General features: G+C 39.0%; 1 protein-coding gene across 2 annotated transcripts in view; it reads right to left on the bottom strand.

The window, feature by feature from the left end:
• Positions 1-116: 116 nt before the first annotated feature.
• Positions 117-27,665, bottom strand: part of URB1 (URB1 ribosome biogenesis homolog) — a 110,061-nt gene continuing 82,512 nt past the window's right edge. For both annotated transcript variants that reach the window (XM_069074896.1, XM_069074897.1), the window contains 11 exons: positions 26,812-26,983; positions 25,362-25,461; positions 20,191-20,351; positions 19,370-19,481; positions 16,723-16,829; positions 15,031-15,174; positions 13,335-13,444; positions 8,958-9,155; positions 7,544-7,785; positions 5,681-6,286; positions 117-369 (listed from right to left, as the gene is read on the bottom strand). In XM_069074896.1, the coding sequence (XP_068930997.1) occupies positions 179-369; positions 5,681-6,286; positions 7,544-7,785; positions 8,958-9,155; positions 13,335-13,444; positions 15,031-15,174; positions 16,723-16,829; positions 19,370-19,481; positions 20,191-20,351; positions 25,362-25,461; positions 26,812-26,983 (2,143 nt within the window). In that variant the 3' untranslated portion in view covers positions 117-178. The remainder of the gene's footprint in view (positions 370-5,680; positions 6,287-7,543; positions 7,786-8,957; positions 9,156-13,334; positions 13,445-15,030; positions 15,175-16,722; positions 16,830-19,369; positions 19,482-20,190; positions 20,352-25,361; positions 25,462-26,811; positions 26,984-27,665) is intronic.

Here is a 27,665-nt window from a genome sequence, read left to right on the forward strand (position 1 = left end):
AAAAACATCGTGAGAAGATAAAGTTTGTTCTTAATAATGCTTACCTGGGATTCCAGAATTTCCACATTTTTTATGTTAAAATTAGGTTTCATCACTTAAAATTAAACAAAATAAAATCCTACAAAAACCAAACTTTATTAATATACAAAGCACTGTGCTTGACACAAAATGAATGGCCTCAGGAAGCAACAATGATGTTCTCACACAGGACTACTATTGCTTCTTCTTTTTCCTGAGTCTTCCCTTCATCCCCATGGAACAACTCTGCAGCATTGCAGACCATGCGGATGTGAGCCAGGAAGGTATTCACAGGCTTGGTTCCTGGCCAGACATCTTTAATATAAAGAGATACCAGGAACACTGCAGCAGCTGAAAGACGAGAGGTCACACAATCATCAGAACACGAAAACCACTCAGACTGAAAACAATTCAGAGTTTCAAAGGCATTTCCCCTAGTTTCAAAACACACTTATGTGCACCTGGCAGCATCTTAACTATAACAATAATACTACTTGATAATATGGATGATATAAATTGATCGTGCTCACGCCTAACTTCTGCTTTGATATTTTCCTCAGGTTAAAATGATACTTCCTCACACTCAGCATAAATGCATGTGGGTTGATAGTTCGAACCTCCTTGCTTTGAACAATTAATGTAAAGAACAAGATACACTGAGACTTGCACCTCCACAACATCCCTCATATCTGTCTTCTCTTTCTCATTCCCATGTTCACCGTGTTCGGACAGGCTCTCATGGCTGCCCAGGTGGACTCTTGAAGTAGCATCCTAACAAGCTTTCCTGCCTCCCTCCCTCCAATCCTACAGCAAGAATAGTTTCACATCCAGTCCCTATTACTTGTGACAATCTACAATTCTGACAGGGTTTCATTCTGTGACAGCAACAGTGCTGCATGCTTGTTTCTGCCTACACGAAGCTGCCTGGATTGAACTGGATTCCCAACTCTAGTTCTCTCTGGCTGAGTGCTGGATTTCAGGGCACAAATGCATGATTCATTGTTTTGTTTTGCTGTGTTTTTATTCTGTGGTTTTTAAGAGTGGACATTATTAACTCCAAGGAAATGTTGAAAAGTTGTAACTCTTAAAAAAGTAGGTTTCAATAACTATTAAGAAATATTTCAGTTGCTGTTGGCATGGGGAAGTCAAAAGTTCCCAGAATCATTCAAACCAACAATGTTAAAAAGGATCAGTTGTACCAAAGTAAAAAGGTCTGTACAAAACAAAAAACATCAAGAGCTAGCAAACTAATGCCACATAAAACTCTAATTCTCAGAAAACAAGCAAAGATCTTTAGAGAGAACTAGTAGCTGGAAGGCTGGTTAGCGATTCCTGGCATTAGGCCTCCTTAGATTGGAAGAAAAGGGAGAGAAAAAACTTGCTGTTCCTTAAAAATGTATACTTACACACAATGTGGTAAAGGTGTAGTTTCATAATGAATTAAAAAAAATACATAAAAATTTTGTGAATTCAATGCCAAGTTGTATAAGACAAGGGACTGCTGCCAAGAGTGTTATATTTCACATGAAAAGCTTTTCAAATATTTAAAATGTAAACTGATTGTAGAAGTCAATAAATTTAATTGTTTTACTTTGTCCCAGTTCATTTGTACACCACTGTATCTGGCCATGTTTCTACTTAAATCAATTCCTGTGCTAGGATGAGGGTGGACAGTCTGGCTCCTGCTTCTACTACTTGTGTTGTAGTGGAAAGAATACTGGATTTAGCGTCAAAAGACCCAGGTTTGAATCCCAGTTCTGCTATTCACTGTCTCTCTGATCTTGGACATGTCAGTTGGCTTCTCTGGTCTGTTTCCTTATCTATAAAAGGAGAGGGTTGGACCAGAGCTCTAAGATTGTTTCCAGCTCTAAATTCTATAACCTGTGAGCACTACACAGAAACCACATGCCCAAAGGTTCTCAATCACCTCCTTCGTACCAAACCCAAACCCAATGGCCTCTTCTTAGTTCTTATCCTTGCTCAATTTTCTGCAGTATCTGACACTACTGACCAATCCTGAAATGCCTCTGCTTTCGTTTCCCTGATACTACCACCCTTCTTTCTTCTGTTTGATCTACATTTATGGCTCTTTTCTCCTTCCTATCCCCTAGATTCACAAGGTTATTTGTATTTTAGTTCACTGCGTATTCTTCTTACTGGATTGTAAGCTCTATGATGACAGGGACTGTGCCTGACTTGTATCTTTCTCTCTCCTCCAACTGCCCCCATCCCCCATCCCCAAGCAGCCTGCCTCCTCACTATCTATGGCAAGTCATTTGTTACATTCAGGATAAAACAAAAAATTCTGTTGGGCTGTTAAAGCCCTTCCTAACCCAGCCCCACTTCTGTCTTACTTCTCACCCCCCTCCATGTACTACTCCACCAGCCAGTAACTCTGGCCTCCTCAACCAAGACACTCCTATCCCTGACTCTGGACATTGGCTGTCCTTTATGCCTCGAATCTCCTACTTCCCTATCACCTTGTTCTGGGTTTCTTCAAGTCCTGGATAAAATACCATCTTTTACAAGAAACCTTTCCCAATCCTCCCAATGCTAATCCCTTTAGTCATGTATATGCATATACATGTATCTTGTCTGTACATAGCTGTCTGCATTGTTTCCTCTATGAGCTTGTGAACTCCTTGAGGACAGGCCTGTTTTTGTATCCCTAGCATTCAGCACAGTGCCTGGAACATAGGAGACACTTAATAAACACCTGCTGACATGAACTCCCTGGGCCTCAGTTTCCTGGTTTGTAAAATAAGAGGCTTAGAGCTGGCCTCTGAGGCTGTTCCCAGCTGCAGCTCTATGCTTTAAAAGGCACCTATTTGCTTCCTCAAATACCTAGACCTCCCAAATCCCCAAGTTCCTCAAGTCATGTGACCTACTCTTTTATTCTAACCCAGAGATACAGAGGAATGGCCACACCACAGATTTCCTCACCATTCAAAGGCATTCCAATTCCGTAATCAAAACCCTGGCACTTTTTTCCATTTCATCTCTCCCTATGATATACCCTCCTTCTTCATGGTGACCTCTCACTTCCTCTACCCCTTAGCTGTCTCTCGAGTCATTAGTCCTGCCTTGACTTCATTTTTCTCTCTTCCTCCCAGTCTTGACACCCCCCCCCCCCCCCCCCAGCTCTACAGTCCTCTACAGTGGAAGCCCTGTCCCTGTCCTATTACTGTTAATGCCTTGTCAAATCCCAGCTCAGTACTGCTACTACCCTCCACCCACTCCAAGCCTGTTCAGGTGCGGATGAGTGGTACTGGAAGTCAACCAATCCAGATGACTGGGTTCACTAGAAAATTTTACCTAAACATGAACTCTTCTCAAGCTTCCCATGTTTTCCTTGACCCAACACTTTCAGCTCAGGACTTTTGATTCATATTTTACTGAAAAAAGAGCTTAACCCTGAGCTCCCCCTTCTCTCCTTCACTTTATCTCAAAGCCTCCTGACATCATCCTTTCTTTACTCCTTTATTCTAGTCTCTGGTAGTGAGGTGGCCCTTCTCATCAACAAGGTCAACACCTTTATTCCATCCTCTATCTTCTCCAGTAGATTGTCCCCTCAATTACCTTCACTAATCTTTCATTTTTCCCTTTCTACTGGTTCTGATCCTGCTGCCCACAAACATGCCCAATTCTTCCCCATCCTTAAAAATAATTACTATACCCTGACATCCTCCCTCAAGTTATTATTTTTTTTAAAGCAATCGGGGTTAAGTAACTTGCTCAAGGTTACACAGCCGGTTATTTCTGGGTGTGGTGCTGAGTATCTGAGCCCAGATTTGATCCAGGTCATCCCGACACTGGAGCTGGTGCTTTTACTCGCTGAGCCACCTGGCCGCCCCTAAGCAATTGGGGTTAAGTAACTTGCTCAAGGTTACACAGCCAGGTGTTTCTGGGTGGGTGCTAAGTGTCTGAGCCCGGGATTCGATCTCCAGGTCATTCCAACACTGGAGCTGGTGCTCTTACTCGCTGTGCTACCTGGCCGCCCCCTCCCTCAAGTTATGATTTTCTATCTTTTCTTCCATTCTCAGTCAAACTCCTAGAAAAATCTGTCTACACTTTACCTTCACTTGCTCTCTTCTCATTCACTTCTCAATCCTCTCCAATCTGGCTTTCATCTTCTACACTCAACACTGCTGACACCAATCTACCTCCAATACTCTTTCCTCTGGGTTTGTTTGGTTGTTTTTTAATCACTACCTTCTCCCGGCTCTCCTCCTACCTGTCTGATAGCTTCTCCTCAGTTTCCCTTGCTGGCTCATTATCTGTATCACCCCCTTGGATAGGATATACCCTAAGGCTCAGTCTTAGGCTGTCTTCTCTTTCTATACTCTCAATTCGATATAAGCAGCTCCCAAGAGCTTAAATATCACCTCTACACAGATGATTCCCAGCACTATATATCCAGCCCCAGTCTCTCTTGAGCTCCAGTCCCAAATCACCAATCGCCTATTGAACATTTAAAAGTGGATGTTCCCCAGCCACCTAAATGCAACATGTATAAAACAGAATTCATTATCTAGTCTCCAAACATCCCCTTTCCTGAACTTATCTATTTCCCTATTTCAAAAGGCATCATTATTATTCCCACCAAAGTTTACCAAGTCAACCTCAACCGCCCCCCTTCCATATATCCAATCAGTAACCAGATCTCACCATTTCTGCCCTTACAACATCTTGTGTGTCTCCTCACTCCCTTCTCTCATACTCCTCTCTACTCACACAGTCACCACTTCAATCTGAGACCTTATTACCTCTTAAGTATATGGAAATGGCCTCCAAATTGGTGTCTCTTCCTGTTCTGTGCATCCTCTATAGAGCTGCCAAACTGATTTTTCTTAAGCACAGATCTGGCCATGTCACTCCCTTACTCAATCAATTTTAGTGGCTCCCTATTGCCTCTAGGACAAAGTACAAACTCCTCCTCTGATTTTAAAGCCCTTTAGAACCTGGCTCCACCCTTCCTTTCCAGTCTTATTATATATTACTCCTTTCCTGTACTCTGCCCAAACTCACTTCCTTGCTATTCCTCACACATGGCATCCCAACTAGCCCAGGCTAGCCTCATGCATTCTTCTTCCCCTACCCTCACTGCACCCTGCCCCCACCTCTGTTGCATAAAATGCCTTTATTTCCTCTTAGCTCAGGCACCACCTTCTTCTACATGAAGCCTTTGCTGGTGCCTTTGGGTGGTATAGTACCCTTCCTCCCTAAACTATTCTGCATTTAGGTGGCACAATGAATATGACACTGGGCCTGAAATCAGGAAGATCCAAGTTCAAATCTGACCTGACATTAGTTGTATGACCCTGGGTCAGTTCCTTAGCCTCTATCTGCCTTAGTTTCCTCAACTGTAAATAAGAGATAACAGCATCTACCTTCCAGGGCTGTTGTGAGGATCAAGTAAGATAACTGTAAAGCATTTAGTACAGTGGCTGGCACATAGTAGGCATTTAATAAATGCTTGCTTCCTTCCTGTCTGTTTTGCACATGCTAGGTGTACATGCTGTCTTCCTCAATAGGTTAACTCCTAAAGTAACTCTTTGCTCTTGTCTTTGCACACCTAGCACTTCGCAGGGTGCCTAGCACGTAGCAGGGGCTTCACTAAATGCTTGTCTGCTGATTGCTTAAATGAACAAATGCATCTTACCTTGTTTCATTTTGTTTTCTTCATCTGTAGAAGAAAGAGCAATTGTTTCTAGTACTTCATGAAAAGAGTTCTCAATTGGACCCTGGGATGCCATCAAGTGAAGCATAATTGTACTGAAGAGGCAGAGGATGCTCTGAGTGGGTGTTTTCAGTTCTCTAGCACTGGAAAGCTGGCTATACAGCTTAAAGATGCTATTTCTCCACATAACATCTCTGAGAAGTTCTGTGACAACCATGTGGTGGGGCAAAATGCTGCTTTTAAACCACCTGAGGACCTCTGGAACACCCTGGACATCCAGGACTGGGTCAGTCAGAGAGCTGATCCCCCATCTGGCCACCAGAATGGCAGTGACACCCACGAGACCCACTGTGTCACTCTCAGGGCGAGGAGCTAAGTGGACCTGCCCTTGCTTTGGCTCTGTCTCTGCTAGAGGGAATACGGGCTCCCAGTGGGTCAAGATGGACCTCAGAAGATCTCTGCACTTCTTCAGGCTGGAAGCCTTTAACTCTGGATCAGCTGTCTCTTCTGGATCCATCTCCATCTTCTTTTTACGCTGAGTTTTAGATCGAGCTGGTGCAGGGGGTTTGTTCCTATCTTTAATAATTTCTGTCACACAAAGAAAAAAATATCTTAGGTCATATGAATGTAACTAAGTACTTGTTCTCACTTATTAGACATATTTATTGAGCTCTCGGTAGTTGCAAGGTACTGTGAAGGATTAGTAAGACACAGTCTCCACTTTCATGGAGCTTACAGTCCCATGAAGGAGACATAATACATAAAAAAACAGGCAAGAAAGAATATTTAAGTTCAATGAAGGAGGTATGTAATGCTTTGGGAATTCAGAAAGGATATTATGTATGGCAAGGAGATGGGATCAGGGCAGATGTATGGGTATCTGGGATGAGATGAGATGGGCCACAGAAGAATGGGTAGGATTTGAAAGGAAAAGTTTGGAGGACAGGGGTGGGGCAAATAAGGGCTTTTCAGGACAAGGACCAAAACAAGCCAAGGGAAGGTGGAAAAAAAACTTAGGTTGGTATAACAAATAGTACAGAGTATCACATATATAAAGAATAATTATAGGAAAGTGTAAAAAAAGTAGCTACATTGATGGAATGGTAGTCTTACAACACTCTAAAAACAACCTAGCTCTGTATAACCTGTTTCCCTTCCTGCTCTAGGGGGCAAATGAAACAAACTGGTATAGCAAGACATGAGGTTTAGAGTTAGAGGACCTGGATTCGAATTTTAGTCTGTCATTTCCTAGTTATGTGATCTCAGGCAAATCACTTCCCTCTGAGCATCAGTCTCCTGATCCAAACAAGAAGTCTGGATTATATTAACTCTCAGGTTCTATCTCACTTTAAACGAATGATCCTAAATGAAAAGGCATGGGAAGTATATATGTAAGACTTTATGTATAATCTGTTCCTTCTGGTCCAAAATGTATATGGTATTTAATACTAAGTTCAAATTTTTTTTTAATTCAAAAAATTAAAAAGTTTATGCAAAATTAAAACAAAAAGATAAAAGTATAGGAAAGAATCCTCCTAACCATGGAGTTTTCCTCTGTCATGCTAAATGAAACTGAGACACCCCAAGTACTACCTTGAATAAGAAAGTTCAGTCCAGGGGGTTTTGGGTAGCAAAGGACATAGAGAAAAAGCTGAAAGAGAAGAACAACAGTGTTTCACTTGAGGCACAGGCCTGTAACTTGAACCCTTTCCTGCTGCTTGCTCTCTAGGACATAGAAGAAATACATGTTAAGTGTTTGGTTAGAAAAGACTGTAGCGGAATTAGATTCCCTAGTATGGATGAAATGACACTGTTACATAAACAGATATCAACTTTAAAACTTACTCATTAATTCCTTGACTTGGTATTTTTCAATCACTGTTTTCAGGTCTTCTTGGAGCTTAACATCTCCCATAATTATGCTCCACTTATGCAAGAGCATGAGGACTTCCTTGGTAGAAAACACGTGTTCATTCACAGTTAGTCGGTCCATGTCCTTGAAGGCTTCTAAAACAGTTTTTCGGTACCTCAGCACAGAGCTTAAAGTACTAAAAAAGTGAGTGATCTGGACAGAATCCAAGGTGGGCCTATACAAGGATCAAAAAACGACAGAAACTTACTCAAAAGATTTTCCTCTCTAGGTTTAGTATCCTAGCAGTACAAAACAGACACAAGCTATGCCAAGAAATCTTGAAAGACACTGGCAGAAAAAACCTTGCAGGACTTCAATACTCTTGCAGCTCACATGGATTTCTATTCAAATAACACTAGTTATCTTTTGCCTACATGAGCTACCATAGACTCCTAAAGATAGGAAATACTGAACAATAGATATGAATTTAATTTCTAAATAAAAACCAGTAACACAGTGGCCTCCACTACTGTACCCTACTGCTCTTTCTGGAAAGCCATCAAAGTTTTCAATGTATCTCTAAACTTTTAAGTTATGATCAAACACAGCAGAAAACTGACAAGATTCTGTTGACCATGGACAAACATAGCTTTCTTAACTCTACATGCAACCTCAAATATCCATATAACACAAAAACTTTTGTTTTTAAAAGTAAAAAAATTATATATCCAAATATTTATAGAACTAAGTCAGTTCCCTTGGCCAATGATGCTTTTTCCAGTCTTTACCTACCCTAAGTAAGATGGCTACTTAGCAACTTAAATTATGAATAACCTGTTCTTAATATTTTCAAGAGATCTGTCAGGGTTTTGTGATCAACTTACTATTATGATATGTGTTACTTAGTTAAGTCACAAATTCTAGGTCTTAAGTTCTTTTGTCAAACAAAAACAGTGACTGAATAATAATTAATGTTTTTCTTCTCATCTTATGAGTGTCTAGTGAGGATGAACTATTTGAAATAAAACAAAAGCTTAAGTACTACTTCAGACTAAAAATACAGATGGATTTGAGGCTTTAAACAAAGCCATACATGACTAATCCTTAACTGGTTATTAAGGGATGATAATAAAGTTTATGATACATCCTTAACTTTATTTGACTGGAATTTTGGCAGACAACTCTACCCATTTACAAACTATTTCTTGGTATCCCTGGCGTAGACAGCACCCTAAGCTGGATGGGTCACTGGTCTGACCTAAAACATTTTACAAAGTACTTTAAGTTCTCACAGACCCAGTGTCTACTACGTAAGGGAAGAAAATGAAGGCAAGGAGATGTAATTTTTTCTGAGTTGACACGCTCATTAGCAGGACAGTCCCAAATACACAGTGTGGGGACACTTACTGAAGATATTTCACCAACACAACCAAAACATAGAGGAATTCATTGACAAATTGTAGAGGAAGAAGCTTTGATGACTGTGCAGCCACAAGTTCACAGGGATGGTCATCCTGTGTCTCCACTCTTTTGTTCCCCAAGTTGGATACCCATAGAGTATGCAGCAAGGATATAATGTTGGATAAGATCTGGTTTTCCAAAAACCTACAACCAAAGATAGACACCTCTCAGTATTCTTTCAAAATTGCTGCCTTTCCAACTAAATCAATCGACTAAAATAAAGGACTACTGAATTAGGCTTCAAAAAACCCAACTAAGCTATTTTCTAATACAGGTAAGTGAAGCAGTTTAATTTATGCTATCCACAAATCTAAAAGAGCTCCCAGGATGATCTATAAAGTAATACACTAGACTTGGGACCATAGGTTCACAACTGGGCAACATTTCTTTCTTCAAAAATTATACGAAAAATACTTTTAAAAACTCTTGAAGGGGCGGCCAGGTAGCACAGTGAGTAAGAGCACTGGCCCCAGTGTCGGAATGCCCTAGGGATCGAATCCAGGCTCAGATACTTAGCACCCGTGTAACCTCGAGCAAGTTACTTAACCCCAATTGCTTTAAAAAAAAAAAACAAAACTCTTGAGATTGGGAAGGCTAGGTGGTGCAGTGAGTAATGCTCTGGCCCTTGAGTCAGGAGGACCTGAGTTCGATTCCAGCCTCAGACTCTTAACACCCATACAAAAAAAAAAACTAGCTGTGTACCTTGGACAAGTTATTTAACCCCAATTGCCCTCCAAAAGGCAAAAAAAAAAAAACCTCTTGAGATCTAGATAAAGGTTCTGTTACTGATAGTTTGTTTCTGATTTCTCATACAAGATTTCTTATCAGACTGTCTCAATTAAAAGCCAAAAATAAAGAAAGCACCATATAAGAGCAAACATAACAAATCAACTCTAGATCATTTAATATCAGTATTTTGTGTTTAGAAATACAAAAACCATGTAACAAATAAGCACAGAAAACAAATTCACACATTGGCCCCCAGTAGTACAGGTCTTTAGCTATATCTAATACTAGAGCTACTAGATTCATTTACTTTCAGTATGATACATACTTAATCTGTTGCACTGATGGGCCTGTTTATTCATTTATTTAGTTGTATACTGTTTTTTTAAAAACACCAAGAAAATGATTTTAAATTAACCTTATGAAATACATATACTGATATAGTAAAATGTTTCTTATCAAAGAAATGAAACTGAAAAATTTGGAAAATATTCATCAATGTTGTGCTGGAAATGTTTGAAGTTGAAAACATGATCAATATGGTACATAAGTTATAAAAAACAGTTTCTGTTTTATTAAAGTGATATGTCCCAAATAAATTCTCACTTTTCAGTTTCAGTATATTCTAAAGATAAATGTAACATCTTTCCTGACAAGTTACCTATATCCCTAGAGCAGCCCCTTATGTCTTTGCAATTTATTATACCACATGGTGTTTATTATAAAAATAGCAATAATACCACCCTATATTCGTATAGCAGAGTTTTCAAAAGACTTTCGCAAACATTTTTGAAATGTGCACCACCAATATATCTGCATGATGTTTGAACATCTTTGTTTTTCCCTTCTGAACAGGCAGCACGGTACAGTAGAAAATACCGAGTCAGAAGACATCTGTTCAAATAGCACTTTGCCACTTACTACATGCATGACTCTTAACAAGTCCCCTGACCTCTCTGGACCTCAGATTCCTCACCTATAAGAGGGTGGGACTAGATGGATGCAGAGCCCTAAATCTAAAATTCTGTAATTTTTCTGCTTCTCAAATATTCAGGAACCCCACAGTGCAAAAGACTCTGCTGTCCTTATTGCATAATAGAAAAGAAAGATTTCCAGGGTACGACCCAGAGTCAGTGCTTGGATATATAATCTTTTAAACTATTCTCACTTTCCAACAATTGGAGACCTAGAGCTGGGAGGCACCTTAAAGATGACCTTGTTTATCCTTTTATTTCTCAGTTAAGACCCAGAGAAGGTAAATGGATTGAAAGCTTCATCCTTTGACTCTAATCCAGCACTTGATCACCACCTTTCCTAGTGTAGAACTGGTAGATAATTCTATTTTCTTTTTTGAGGGGGGAGGGCAGGGCAATTGGGGTTAAGTGACTTGCCCAGGGTCACATGGCTAGTAAGTGTTAAATGTCTGAGGCTGGATTTGAACTCAGGTCCTCCTGACTCCAGGGCCGGTGCTCTATTCACTGTGTCACCCAGTCGCCCCAACAATGCTATTTTTTAGTAAGGAAAAAATGATATTGCTGACTAGGGAGTATTTCATAAAATCTAAAGTAGGTCATTGAATATCCTGAAAGGTTTGCTACACTGTTCATCCATCTCTCCCAGTTCTTGTACTCCCAGAATTGTTCTTCTCTTTTTTGTAATATCAAGCAAACTTAGTGTACATTAAAGATGACATACTGTTCTGTGTAGACCATTTGGGCATTTGTCACTGCCAGTCTATTTCTCATTGCTGCCTGTTAATGAATTTTTATTAATCTCCTCCCCAAAAGACAAAATCGAAGTGTTCTGTCTGCTACACGAGAGTAGATGATCAACTGACAGAATGCCCACATCAATGAGATCACAGATCTACTGAAATAAAATAAGCTCATTGGATATATAAATAAGCCTCAGAGACCATCTAGTCCAAACTTCTTATTTTACAAATGAGCTGATAATTTACGTGGCTTAATTTTATACCCTGTAACTTTGTGAAAGTTATTGTTTCAATCAAATTTTTAATTGATTCTCTAAGAATCACATAATTTGCAAAAATCAATAGCTTTGTTTGTTCTTTGCCTTTGTTTCTTTCCTCAATTTCTTCTTTTTATCTTATTGCTATCATTGGCCCTTCTAGAACAAGAATGACAATGAACAATTTTGCCTCATCCCTTATCTTACTGGAAAGGACTCTGGTTTATTTACATCACATGTAATGCTGGCTCATGGTCTGTCTATCTACCTACCTATCTATAGCCAGATATAGATCTATATATATGTTTGCATGTATATATGTGTACATACATGAATATGCATGTATATATACATATATGTATATAAAATGTTGCATTAATGTGCACTAGAGATGTTGGTCTATAATTTTCTTTCCTGCTTTTTGTCTCTCTCTGATATAATTATCAAAACTCATAGAAAGAATTTGGTAGGATCTCTTCTTCTATTTTTGCTAAGTTTGTGTAACACTGGACTTAAGAGTTGGGTGCTGCTGTGGACAGAGAACTGGGTCTGGATTCAGGAAGACCTGAGCTCAAATTCAGCCTCAGATATTTACTAAGTCATTTAACTTCTATTTGCCCCAGTTTACTGAAAAGCAAAATGGGGATAATAATAATAACAACCACCACATCCCAGGATTGTTGTAAGGATCAAATGAGGGCTTTGCAAACCCCCGAGCAGTATACAAATGCTAGTGATAATATTAGTTTTTTGCTTATTCATTCTTGAGGAGTCAAGTGATTGCACAAAAGACCCGCTCTTCATTGGGGGGCAGTCTCAGATCCCCACTTCTCCAGTGATTAGCTCTGAGCCCTTTGATGTGCAGAGTGAAGTCATGCAGTGGCGGGAGAGCACCATTCCCTCCTATTCTGCCATCCTGGTTGTTCTCCATTTAGTATTAAAGATGGTTTCTGTGTTATCTCCTCACTGGGGGCTCCCCACTGGCCATTTATATTCTGAATAACTGTCAGTAGATAATGTTGTTCAGGTATCATGTTTGAAGGTCAGTCTTGAAGGTAAATTTGAATGTGAATTTTTGAAAAGGTCAAATGTGCTTCTTTCCTATTGTAATTAAGGAATGACTGTGTTGTTCCAAACCCAAACTCAATACTTTTTGGTAACATAAAAGCTGACATCCAAGGACCTATTATCTTGAAACTTTAAATTGGTGAATCATCTTCCAGAACAGGACACTGCACACGTAAAGGAAACTAAAGAATCTCTTATGGAGCTGGCTGATGAGTCAAGGCTGACACTTGAGTCATTGGCACAAATGGGAAACCCAAAGAACATTTTAAAAATTAGAAAGACATTATTTCAGTAATATTAAGTGGTGTCATGGATTCAATGGAACTTGGTGTTTCAATGACTTCACTCATTCATTTATTTTTGATGAATGGCTGGTTTATCACTGGGGAGAGATATTGTATAAGGGATTTCCATTGAGAAATGGGTTGGACTTTAGTCTTTGAGGTCACTCCAACTCTGAATCTGTGAAAATTCTACTCAACGCTAATGAAAGTAGATGAGCCATCAATGTCTTCTCCTAATATGAACAAACACACAGTAAAGGGAAGAGGTACTCACTTTTTCCCAAGAATATGCAAAATCCAAGTTAAAACACTATGTTCCTGCACAATTTCAAAGGCAGCTTTTGTAATATGGGCAGCATTCTGAAGGATTTCTAGAATCCAGTTCTGAAAACAAAAAAACCAAAAAGATAAAAGTAACTCCTCCATAGGAAAAAAAAGGCTTTGTTTAAATGATAAACTTTTAAAAAGTGTGCTATAGGTATTAGATGTTTATGGAAAACAAAATATCTGTAATGAAGAATATCACATTGTACCACACAAATTTTAATTTTTAATCACTGGGTCTCAGTTCTAAATTGCCACTTACGTTGATACACTCTAGTCCAATCCAACAATCATTCATTATATGCCTACTATGTACAAGGCACTGTGTGGGCACCAAAGATACAAAGACAAAATGAAAAACAGTCCATCATCAGGAATTAGCACACATAAAATTAAAAACCCAACAAAATCAAGTACCTGATTAGTACAGAGTTCAGGATTATGTTTACTGATCTGCTACCAAGTTAACCAGGAGGGTCCGTTTTCCTTCTCTATGCCTCTGTTTCTTAACCTGTATATACTATTTGAGAGTTTTAGAATCCCTAGATGTATGGGAGCTTAGGAACACTTATATAAAAAAATCTAAGTGAACTAAGTCTGTATAAAAATATTCTATTCCTTACTTCTGTTAACAATGCTCCTTTAGGGGTGGCTAGGTAGCACAGTGAGTAAAGCGCCGGCCCTGGAGTCAGGAGGACCCTACTTCGGTTCTGGCCTCAGACACTTAACACCCACCCACACACACAAAAAACTAGCCGTGTAACCTTGGGCAAGTTACTTAACCCCAATTGCCCTCCAAAAGGCAAAAAACAAACAAACAAACAAACAAAAAAACCAAACAATGCTCCTTTAGTCTCTACTCACTCGTCACTCGTACTTATCCAAACCTAGTATCATTTTAGAAACCAAAACAAAGGTCATGGGACCATATTTCAAAATGTTTACAAATTTATGCTAGAAGTGAACAAACACTAGAGAGTACAAGAATTCTGTCATATTTATTTCTTCCAACTGTCTGTTGCTCTTTAGAACACACATAAATCTAGATTGAATTCTGGGGGGGAAAAATGAACATCTTTTGATGTTCATGTTAATATTTCCAAGTCAGTTTGTCATTTTGGGATACACAAACTCTCTTTGTTTTCTAGAGTCTCATTTGGTTACATACAACCTCCATATGCTAAACCAGAGCTAAGTGGATTGAGGGTTCCTAAAGCAAGAGGCTTACTTATCTCCTTAGATGGCATAATTTATCTTTTCACTATTTAGTCTCAAAAAGAATAAGATGACTAAATATGTCTTCCCTCTTGGGGGAAATAAAAGGACCTTATAATGGAAGGGTAACGGCATAAAGGAACAAGCAGTACAAAATGTTTTTTGAGAATACATTTTTAGAAGTGGGCAGAAAGCAAATACTGAACACAAACTGCACTATATCTCCTAAAAAAACCTGACTGTAATAAAGAAGGCATTATAAATATCTTATTTCCCCACACTAAAAACCAATGAAAGGTCACAGTAGTAAACCAGGGAAGTATTTGCAGCGAGGTTGGGATTAGAAGGCACAGTCCTGGCTTTCAGATGATGAACATGAGAATGTACACATACTTTTCTTTCTCAAATAAGCTTTTGGAAATACACCTTACCTGCATTGTTTCATCGCACAATGGGCTGTTGAAGAAAGACAGGATGACATGGAAAATCCTCTGAGAGGAATACAAATCATAGCAGTGTGTGTCTCGAATTCCTTGCCTCAGAAGTTCAAATATCCACTCCTGTTCTATTCTATACTGTAATCCAAGCAAAAAAGGAACATGTTATCTACGGCAAAACTTTAAATTAGATTTTTAAAATGTCTTAGCTTTTTGGATGCCTTTTGTTTTTAAATCACTGTCATTTTTGTCCCTTCTCCAAAACACCAGAATTTAATCCTCCCTCTTAAAAAGCAAGTCTGTAAAGCAAAAGCAAGTGGAAGTAACACCTGACAGTGGAGATGACATTCTGCCTGTCTTAGTGGCCCCCAGTCTCTCTGCTGAGAAGAGATGGCTTATGCCACATTATCTGTTTTCTGGGATGATTCCTGGCTATTCAGTTATGTATAGGTCTTTTTCCTCTTAGTTATCTTTTTATGTACAATGGTGTGTAGCACAAAGCAGTGTGGAGCAGGATACAGAGGTGGCCTCCAGGTCAAAAAGGTCTGGGTTCCAGTCTCCCTTCTGACACACCCTGGCTATGCGAGCCCTGGCCAAGTCACCTGATGCATTGGTGCCCACCAGGACTCTGCAGATGAGGGCCAATCTGTGTATGTTGTTCATCTGGTCAAAGAATGCTATTTATGAGAAGTCACCAATGCAACACAGACCTCAATAACTGCACTGACTTCTGATTTTAGGTATTTATTTTCTTTCAGGGAGAGTTAGTGTGGCACAGTGGATAGAGAGGCAACCATAAAGTCAGGAAGACTTAGTCACTTGGCATCTTAACTGCACTGGGCAACTTTCTAATCCCATAAATTCTAGAGGAATTGCTGATAAGCTTTGGTAAAAGGAAATTTTCTCCCTGGGAGTTTCCCCATACCAATGAAACCAAAGGTTCATTCCTTATCTTTAAACCCAATGTAGGTGGGATTTTTGAGCCCGGTTATAGGGGCTAGGATTACAATAACAAAACAAAATATAGTCCAGCCCTTGTCCATCTCATTTTAGATTCCATTCCTTCAGGTCAGAACAAGGACTGACTTGGTAGTCAAACCTTGACTGGGTTAAGCCAAAAGGCAAAATGGCAACTACTATGCAAGCCTAGTTTATATTTAACTCAGGAACTTTCATCAGACACCTGCTAAAAATCTAAGCTTCAGAATAGTTTTAAAAAATCAGGCCTTCAGAATTAAAGAAAGAATTTTCGAGGCTTTTTGGTCCTACTTTAAAACTAAAAAGAGAAAATTCCAGTATCAAAGTACTTGTAGATTCGAACATCTCTTAACTCTTATTTTCAACATTGCAATGGTCAGAAGCCCAAGACAGTCCAGAAACATTTCATATCTCCATTGTTGCTGTTCCATTGTGTCTGACTCTTTGTGACCCTGTGGACGATACATACCACCCACGAAGTTTTCTCGGCAAAGGTCCTGGATGGGTTTGCCATTTCCTTCTCCAGTGATTTAACGCAAACAGAGGTTAAGTGACTTGACAAGGGTCACACAACTGGTAAGTGTCTGAAGCTAGATTTTAATTCGATTCTTCCTGACTCCAGGCCCAGCAGTCTACCCACTGAGCCAGCTAGCTAGCTCAAGTATGCCCATAGTAGGTGCTTAAATATTATTTGTTGAACTGACTTACCTCTAAGTCAGAGCTGTAGAAAAAGTTATAGAATCCTGGCACTTTGTTCAAGTATAAGTCCTGATGTGACAAAAGGAATTTGTTTATCTTCATGTACATGTGCTCCTCTGGAAACAAATTCAAGCAGTTATTTAAAATGTTAAGTCCCAATAGTCACACATGATAAGTTTTTCTTGTTTTCTGCCATAATTAGGAAGTGGAATTTTCTGCATAACATAAATTAATTACATTTCAAAAAATTAAACTGCAAAAGAACACAGTTAATGATAAATAGTACCTAATGTAATCCTCTTCTGATACAGATATTTTAGGGCATAAAGGTGCCTCTATATCCTTCAAATTTTCATAGTGCTTTAATATATTATCTCCTTTTCTCCTAAGTTCAGAAATGTTGCACAAAGATTTCTAGTTAATAAAATGCCAGACATAAGACAACTTAACTTTACATCCTCAACAGACTCATTCATGACCTCAAGCCTGATCCTTCACTGTTACAGGCAGAAAGATTCTTGGCTAAGGAAACCTAAGTGGCTTATACCATGCCTTACCAGAAACATAATTTTATCTTTTGTTGCACTAATCTCTCACCATAAGCATAAAGGCAGATATGACATAATAATGCTGCCTTTATAATGCTTTAAAATTTCCAAATAACAGTAATAATACCTCACACTTAACAGGTGCTTTAAAGCCTGGCAAGTACTTTACACGCAGTGTTCCATTTCATCTTACCATAATGCAATGAAGTGGATAATATGATTATCTCAATTTTATAGATGAGGAAACCAAAACTCAGAGGGGTCAAGTGATTTGTCCAGGATCATGGGACACATAAATATCTAAGTAGAATGTGAACCTAAGTCTTCTGGATTCCAGGGCTCATTGCCTCCAGTTTCCATCGGCCCTCCCCCGTCCAAAGCTCCTTTTAGATCACAAGCTACTACACTCCTCCCTCTCTCCCCTTCTCCACCTACTCAGCAGCAGACCTGCCCCCAGAGTAGGAAGTCTTCTCCTTATAATCATCCTCCCACCTGCTTTCAAGCACCCCCACCTGCATCTGACTGCTACTCGAGTGGAGGGACTCTCTCGTTTGCACACATGTATAATCCAAGCTCTTCATGCAGCTTACAAGTGTCTAATAAAGGTTCATTATCTATTCCTCCTTCCAGAAGTTCCAAGTCGGATTCAAGTCTGAATTAATGCCTAAAGTAAATTAGGTAGTGTACTTAATCCACCTCAAGCCCCCACTCCCCAACGGGAGAGGGAAAGTCCTTTTGTTCATCAAACCAAGAGAAGAACTGTCCTTTTTGTTTACCAGACGAAAAGAAGCAAAACTTTCAGGAATGCAGCTCTTGCCCCACCCCTCACCCCCATTAGTATTTCAACATTAATTGTTTCTTTTGGTGAATAATTCCAACTTCTAAGTGAAAATTACGCACTTTTGTTGTATCTTGCTACAGAATTTCTTCACTTTTTATTTCAAGATTATAATTACTATGAATTTGAAATTGTTCAGGGAAGAGGGATTTTCTGATTAGCAGAAGGAATTCAGTCAGACTCTCTAAAAATTGAAATCCTTATAAACTTAAAAATTATGCTTCATTGTTTTAGCTAAAACAGAGTGAAGTGTTTTTTTCTCCCACAAGCAGGCAGTTAGAAGATGTTGTGGATAGATCCTGGATTTGAAATTAACAAGACCTGAGTTCAAATTCTGTCTCAAATGGTTACTAGCTGGGTGAGGTTAAGTTATATAACCTTTCTCAGCCTAGTTTTTTCATCTGTAAAATGGGGTAGTAAAAACATTTACCTCAAGGTTGTCAAGAGGATCAAGAAATAACATATGTAAATCTTAAAGCTCTATCTTAAATGCTAGCTGTTATTATGGGCTTAGAGGTTTTCACTTAGAGGTCATTTTGCAACAATAAAAAATTTTATAATATACTCTCCCCTACTTTCCACAAAAAGTTAAAAATCTACCACATATTTTTTTCCTTCTAGAACTTCCTCTGCTGGGATGCATGTTCTACTATAAAGAATACTGGGAAATCAAAAAACTTGATTATATAGTCTTATAACCTTGCACAAGTAATTCTCTACCCTTTCTGGGCCACAGTTTTCTCACCTCTAAAGTGAGAACTGACTTAAATGATCTCTCAGGTCAAGTTCTAAAATATCACAAACATCTTCGACTATCTCCCCACAGCAGAGGTGGGGAGCCTGCAGCCTCGAGGCCACACGTAGTCCTCTAGGTCCTCAAGTGCAGCCCTTTGACTGAATCCAAGCTTCACTTTTGGAGTCACTTTCACATGTGGCCTTGATGCGACAGATCACCACCCCTGAACCACAGGTTCTCAAAGGGGGAAAATGCTACCATGATAGGCCAAACACCCCACTCCCACAAAGTTTGATGCCACCTGCTATCAGTGATCACAAGGGGAGGGAAGTGGAGAAGTAATGCAATATCCATCAGGCCCATGAATCATATTTTTGTTACTTAAAGCCCTACTGCTTTTCAGGCCTAGCACTCAGGACCCTTGCTAAGCAACTCTAAAATCACAAACCTGAACACTAATTCACATAGTCACGAGCCATTCTGATCAGACTTCATTTTTAATTTCTACTCCAAACACAAGTGAATCGGTAATACCTGGTTTCAGAATCTGCAAGGCAGTTTTGGCAATAAAGAGAGTCAAGGTGTAAGTGAATCTGAGGTTCTGTTTTCTGATTCCATTTTTCACTATGTCCAAGAGATAGAGCAGCTTGAAGGAAAAAAATTATACAAAGAGAAATGAGTATCATGGGGGAATGGTATCAAGTTGTTTACTACAATCAGAATGCAAACTCTTCTCTAAGGCAGAATAAGACAAAAACTGCCATTCCCGTGGCTACAGGAATAATAGGAGAAATACTGTTGGTGATGGCACATCGTTTTCTTCACTACAGAGCTAGTCAATCAACTCCATCATAAGTCAAACAAATGTCCAAAGACAGCTCTGAGAAATTTCAGAGCTTCAGTTTTCCCCATTCTACATTCTCCCACCTTCTCCTTTTCTTAATTTCCCTCATTCTTTTCATTTCTTCTTTTTTGATCTCCTTCCTTACCCTTCCCCCCTTTTCCCCTGTCAAGTCTTCCTTTAACATAATTATATGACAGCACAAAATAACATTGTAACCTCACATACTCAATTATTGTTAGAGACCAGTGTCCAGCTGGATGTTGCAACTGTCAAGTTGGTGGGAGGAGGGAAAAGGAGAACAATTTGACCCTTAAAGCTTGGACCAAAAATACCTTTCCAAACTAAACAGAAATTTGTGGCTCAAAGTCAGCTTTCCAAACCATTCTACAAAGGAGAACTTTTGCTCTCTTTCTATAAAACTTCATTCTTCATCCATAATTGTTTTTTTGGTGAAGATCCTGTGGAGAACCAATTCTCTAAAGACTATTTCTATCAGCACAGTTGATCTTACCTGTGGCTGTTCTCGAAATCGAGCCCCTTCCAAATGGGAGTAATAGGAAACCAGGACATAATAAGCTGCTGCTCGCATGTGAGGATCATAACTGCTAAGTGCAGAAACTGTGAGGCCCAGGGCATTGGAATCAACAAATCTGTGACAATCCATGACAAATTCTATAAGGAAACAAACAATAAAAACAATGTTAGTGAAGCAATATGGTATAACAGAAATCTGGTTTCAGAGTCAGGAAGATAGGGGTTCAAGTTCTGCCCCTAACATATACTGGCTATGTGATCCTGGGTAAATCATTGGACTTCTCAGTATCCCAGGCAACTCAACTCTGTAACACTCTAAGTTTAAGAAAACTTGTCAATTTTCATTGTCAGAGTGAGTGTCCTTGCAGAGAATCTCCTAAAACATACAATCTTAAGTCCAGACCAAAAAGCAGGGCTACAATATCTACTACTGAAATTTGCTAAAGTTTTCTATCAAAAATGTAAATAATTAGGGGTGGCTAAGTGGCACAGTGAATAGAGCACTAGCCGTGGAGTCAGGAGGACTTGAGTTCCGATCCGGCCTCAGACACATAATACAAAAACTTGACCTTGGGCAAATCACTTAACCCCAATTGCCCTCTAAAAAGCAAAAAAAAAAAAATGTAGGAATAAAAGTTCCTTGAGGGCAAGATCATTCTCTCTGTAACCCCAGTGCCTAACAAGTGACTGACATTACATACTTAACATAAATGTTCAGTGAAAGTGAACTGAATTTAGGAAATAGAAAAATTTTGCTCAATAAAATCTCAGAATCACAGAATCTGAGACAAGGAAGGAACCTCAATGGCCTTCTAGTCCAATTCACACCCAGAAAAGAATCCTCAGTATAACTCACCTGACAAGTGGTTATCTAGTCTTTGCTTGAAGACCTACAAAGGATGGATAACCCACTACCTCCCAAGGTAGTTCAGTCTACTTTTGTCTAACTCTAATTATTAAAATATTTTCCCTGATGTCAAACCTCAATTTACTTCATTTCAACTTTCACCCATTATTTGTGGTTCTACCTCCTATGGCCAAAAAGAATTAATTTAATCCCTTTTCTATAAGAGAGAACTTCAAATATCTGCACTTACTTCTGCACACTCTCAAGCTTAACAATGATGTTCCTAAACTGTGGTGCCCAGAACTGAACATGGTGTTCTACCATGTGGTTTGACCAGGGTGGAGAATAGAGGAGTCATCACCACCTTTTTTCCTAAAAATGGTGACTCTAATTATGCCACCTACACTGGGTTTTTTGGTCACCATACCATCCTCCTGATTCATATGGTTGCTTCAACAGACAGCCAGTTCATCTTCCACTTCTAGTTCACTAAAACCACCAGACCATTTTATACAAGCTGCTGCCTTACCCAGGACCCCCCACCCTGGTACTGGGAAAGCTGATTTTTTTTTAACATGAATCTAAGCCTACACATACACCTCTGATGAATGTGTCTTATATTCATCCCAATGCTCCAGCCTAGAGAGTCTTTTTGGATCCTGATTTTATCATTCAGTGTGTTAGTTACCCCTCCCAACTTTGTGTCATAGAGTCTGATTAGCATTCTGCTTGTACCTTTATCCATCATTGATAAAACAGACCCGGTACATACCCTAGGAATTTTACTGTAGATCTGGCAAGCTGAGACTGAACCACTAACAACTCTCAAGAGACTGGTCATTTGCCCAGTTCTAAATCTATTTCAATGTATTATTACCTAGTCCACAGCTATCTTTTCCATAAGAATAGTATGTGAGACTTTCTCAAAAAATTAGCTAGAATCTAGGCAAACTATATCCACAGTATTCCTCTATCCATTAGTTTAGTAATCCTTCAAAAAGAAAATAAAGTTAGTCTGTCATGACTTATTCCCTTTGTAATCCTTTCTTTTTTAGGAGTTCACTAAACAATTTCTTTAATAATAAATTCTAGAATTTTCCCACAAATCAGTCAAGCTCCCAGTCCTATAATTTATATTTTCTATTCTCTTTCCTTTTATGAAAACCAAGATAGGGGTGGCTAGGTGGCACAGTGAATAGAGCACCGGCCCTGGAGTCAGGAGGACCTGAGTTCAAATCTGGCCTCAGACACTTAACACTTACTAGCTGTGTGATCTTGGGCAAGTCACTTAACCCCAAATTCCCTGCCTTCCCCCCTCCAAAAAAAACCAAACCAAGATATTTGCCCTTCTCCAGTCTTGTGGCACCACTCCCATTCACCACAGTCTTTCATCTCACTGACAGTGGTTCAGCAATAATCTATCTAAGGTCTTTCAGTAACTGAGGATATTGTTTGTTGAGGTTAAGCGACCTGGATTCATAAATTGCAATCAGGTGCTCTTTTATTATCTCCTTTACTGATACTGAGTATTTATTTATTTGTAGTCATGTCTTCTGATTATTCTTATGAATGCTAAAGAAGTGAGTTGTATATGTAAAAAAGTTCTTCCCAGGACTAGGAGCCTGACATAAGATTAGCAGAAGAGAAAAGAAGGAAAAGCGGAACTGAAAAGAAGACCTTTTACAAAGTTCAGGGATAGGATTAGCAATGCTCTTTTTTAAAAAAAAAATTGAATTGTCTATTTCAGAATTATGATTAAATGTTATTATTTCAGAAACTGTAAATATTACATCTTAAAGAAGTAATGTGACTATGCCATTACAGATACATTTCAGATAAACATGCACAGGAGGAAGCAGTGTGACAGTACAGCCCCACCAAAAGAGCAAGAAACTGCACAGCAGGAGACAGAGGTTCAAGTCCACATTTTGCCATTCACTAATTAAATTAGGTAACCTTGGGCAAGTAAATCATGCTACCAAAGAGCGAAAAGATTTTGTCCCATAAAACTCTTTCAGTCTTTGCTTCCTCATGTGTAAACTTGGATACTACTACTTGTGTTATATAAGCATTGCTCTTTCAAATTCACTTTACAAAGTGCGGGACATGACCCAAGTAGTATTATAACAATATTGCAAATGAGGAAACTGAAGAACAAATAGGCTAAGTGACTTGCCTGACATCAAATTTCAGACCAAAATCTGGACTCCCACACTAGTGTTCTACACCATGATGTCTCTAATAAAGTATCCCTCAAGTAATGACAGCTGTGTGACAGTGTGATCAGAGAGAGGCTCTTATTTTCTAATCTGAATTGACTTCCTACAACTTTCAGAGAATCACCAAATGAGATAAGTTATATATACCCTAGGAACTTAGCAATGAGGTCTCTGAAGTTAGCCAGGTTGGTCCTCAGATCACAAAGTGTAAAGACCTAACAATGGATTACATGTAGACTTCATTTCTAAGGAGATTAAAAAAAATTTCTTTAACTAGCTGGAATTATTTTTAGTAATCAGATACTTTCCTATTAACAGATGTACATTTTCCATGTGACCTAGAGGAAACTCCAATTCCTTGCTTTATGGCCACCCTGGCACTTCCTAAAAATCTCACTTTAGTAACATTCCTGCCCCTGGGAAAAAACTATCCTTATGGTATTCAAAACATGCAAAATCCCTGCCAAATAAGAAGCTATTTAAAAAAAAGTCAAACACAATCAATGACATCATATTTGTTTAAAGAACCTTGCAAAGGTACAACTGAAGACTTCTGGTGACAGGCTTATCAGCCTGAAGGCTGGATTTAAATGACTCTGACAAGGTCTTTTCTCAGTGAACTATCAAATAGTTATAGTTACAATCATCAGAGACAAATAAAGTTTGGGGAATGGTAAGATTCCAGGAATATGCTATTTGATTTCTTTGTCACCCTTTTAACAAGCAGTGAAATCTGCTACTGTGACAACTTTAATGAGGGAAGGTATGGAATGTGAGGTCTGAATCTTAGTTGAGTCAATCAGCATCATGTCGCTTTGATTTGTGAAAAATAACCTAAGAATTTCAGTACAGTTCTGTGGAAATAAGAATCCACCATGGAAAAAACAGCCCTCGTTGTCACTATTAAACAACCTTGGATGAACCGTTTCTGGGCCAAGGTTCCAGAGAGAAAGGACAAGAGAACAGCCATCCATCTTCAACAAACTGAGGTTTCTCTAAAGACAAGTGCCTGTGCACAGAGGGCCACGAGAACCAGAAGCACAAGGAACTGAGCAAAATCCTTGCCAGGAGAAGCCAGACAAGGCTCCCTGGAGGGTGATGAAAGTACACAGTCCCATGCTCCCAAAATCAAATTCCAGAAACGAGAGAAGAGGAATAAACATTCTGCTACAGGGCTACTCACTCATCAGGACAAAGGTAGAAGCAAATCAAACATATTTTTAGCTTAAAAAAATCACTCAGTTCTTGATACCTTTGACTTCTACAATACTGTTTTGTGACTTCAGACAACTTTGCCACCAAAAATCTAAATGTTTTAAATCCCCAAATAAAATGTTAAAAGTGTAAGTCCAGGGGTGGCTATGTGGCACAGTGAACAGAGCACTGGTCCTGGAGTCAGGAGGACCTGAGTTCAAATCTGGCTTCAGACATTTATAGGTATGTGACCTTGGGCAAGTCACTTAACCCCAATTGCCCTGCCTTCCCTCCTCCAAAGAAAAAAAAAGAAAAAGTGCAAATCCATCACTGGTACTGGCATCATTCTCAACCCCCAACTCATCCCCTTGCCACCTTAGACTCCCAGAATCAGGCCTCCATGCTACTTTCTGGCCATCTCCACCCTGGAAGAGGCTCTTCCTTATGTGTTGTCTTCCTAAATTAGAATGAAAGCTCCTTGAAGGCAGGGCAGTCTTGCTTATTTGTATCTCTAGCACTCAGCAAAATACCTGGCACAGAGTAGGTACCTAATAAATGCCTTTGCACTCATGCGAGCTCTCTCTCTCTCTCTCATTAATTATTTTTAAAAGGGATTGCTATTTAACCATCAAGAATAGGGTGCTAGAGTAGAAAGAGAATGAGACAGGACAGAAGTATTAAGAGGCAGAGCTTTGATTGGAATTTGGGTTCTCTGATAATAGGGAGAATGTGGAAGAGCTTTCTGCTCAGGTATGTGTCAGACTATGTGGTTGTGAATGTTCTTTCCAATAAGAATATTCTCTGATTCATGAATCTAATGAAGTAAACTGGATTAGGCATAAATAGTAGACAGTAGAAAATGGCCTGTAAAGAGAAAGCATCCTTTACCTGGTCTGGTAAGTTCACTGAAGAGGTGAAGTAAAAAACAGGGATCATAAAGTTCATCCAAGTCTACGTTGCTTTTGTCTTTAAATATATCCTCTGCATCCTAAAGTAGAAAAAGACAAAACTAAAATAAAAGTCTTAAGCTGAAGTGCTACCTCATCCCAGAAAACTCAATGACTTTGTAATTTGAGAAACTCATGGTCACTATTTCTGGGGCTAAAACAGATAAGAAGACTTTAAAAGCATAAAATGCTACCATTATTTTGAAAAAAAAAAAAAAAAACAACAGTATTAATATGGTATATATTTTATGAGTGTTTCATAGGTTGCCAGTTGTCCAGACTGGGTACACAGGTGAGTGGATAACTGATAGAGTTCATCCATTAGTATATCTATTTTGGACCAGGGTTGTGCTAATAAATGTTGAATAAGAGTTCTACCAAAAAAAAAGAGTATTCAAGACACACTTATAAGTTTAATCTGTATTATTAACATTTTCTCAGTTATTTTCTTAAATCTAGATGAGCATCAAAATAATAAATTAAGCCCTGATTTGCAGTATTGGTAAATTTCCAAGGTAAATGCTCACACAGAAAATTTAACAATTAGCTCTTGTGGGCCAGTTTGAGCTGGCTCCAGGGCAACCCTGTTTTGACCCAGCCCCGTAAACGGAAGGTTGTCTAGACTTAAACAGAAGTGGGAGAACAGACTGGAATGCCCATGAAAAATTACAGAGTTCCTTTAAGTATGACACAAACCTCTCCCTGAAATGAGGGCCCATATTTTTAATACCAATATTTTACTGGTGGTGTTCTATCGCTGCAAGTCAAGGAATATAACAGCCTCTAATTAAAATTTAGTATGACTCAGAGAACAATAGAGATGTGCCTGGTGAATGTGAGCAGTAAATGTATAACAAAAAAGAACTATCAAAGAGAACTGGAGTGAAGGACAAAATCAAAGAAATGTAGACGACAAAAAATGTGGATTGGTCTTGTAGTGAGTGAGGATAACCAGCGAACAGTTTATGCACTCTGCTGACGTACTCCTGGATGTCATTCAGTTATCACTGGAGGCAACAGTGGGCTGGAAAATTACATCAATGAGACCACAGATGTGTATGAGTATTCTAATATGACAAAAGAGTTTGGGGCTAGAACACAGAGCCAAATTAAGTAAGATCAGATTTAATGGGGATAAATGAAGGTGAAAACTTTATGCTTAGGTTCAACAAAACAACTTCACAAATAGAGGGTGGTGGAGGTAGGGTTAGACTGAAAATGATTCTGAACTTCAATATGAGTTAGCACAGAAAACTTCTGCATGGAATACATTAATCTCTTGCAGCAATAAAAGAAATAAGACCACCAGAAAATTTGTACCACTACTGACATGATCAAAAGAAGGTATCTCCCTATCAAAAAGAGGCAATAACAGTCCTTGAGAACTATACCTCCTTTAGCAGAAGTCTTCTATTTTGTGGGAAGTGAAGAATGGTCTTCATCATCTTCTCTCGATTCAGGAGACACAAGATTTCTCCCACACTCGGTTGCTGCCATAGTGACTTTCCCAGGCTCTTACATGTCTTGTGATGTTCCACAGCAGCATGGCCCCACAGCAGCATTCTAAAATTGGGTTATGGAAGAGTTGATTTCACTGTAGGATCCTCCAGCAAAAGTAAAAACGACCAATCCTATCTACTGACTGGAGGAAAATTTAAAAGTCTAGGCATTTTTTTTCAAAAGTTTTCCTTTTCTTTTTGCTTTTTGGAGGGCAATTGGGGTTAAGTGATTTGCCCAAGGTCACACGGCTAGTTTTTGTGTTAAGTATCTGAGGCCGGATTTTAACTCAGCTCCTTCTGACTCCAGGGCCAGTGCTCTATTCACTGCACCACCTAGCTGCTCCCCAGAGTTTTCCTTTTTTTAGAAGCTACTCATAATTATCTTTTCAGAACTTTCAGAAACAAAAAAAAATCCAAATCTTTTGTTCCCTACTACCAATTATCTGTACTATTATTTTAGCAGGATGTATTCCTATGTTCAAATGTTTATGCTAACTTTATGGAATCGGCTAACTTATAATGAAACTGCAATTGACAATTCAACTGAAGGCAAAGTAACATCTGCTAAAGAACTCTGGTTTTTAGCCAATACTCTCCCACTAAAACAAACGTGACAACAAAACTTTCTCTTTACCTTATAAAAAGGGAACTTATCAATTTCCAGTAAAATAACAGTAAGAAGGATTTCACTAAACTTTTAACACAAAAATTTAGTTTTTCCTTTAACAACTATGGAAGGCATTATA

This window comes from Petaurus breviceps, unplaced genomic scaffold (genome assembly GCF_028583685.1).
Source record: "Petaurus breviceps papuanus isolate PSGF00001 unplaced genomic scaffold, PetGlider_PUasm1.0 90897, whole genome shotgun sequence".
In the NCBI taxonomy this organism is placed as follows: domain Eukaryota; kingdom Metazoa; phylum Chordata; class Mammalia; order Diprotodontia; family Petauridae; genus Petaurus; species Petaurus breviceps.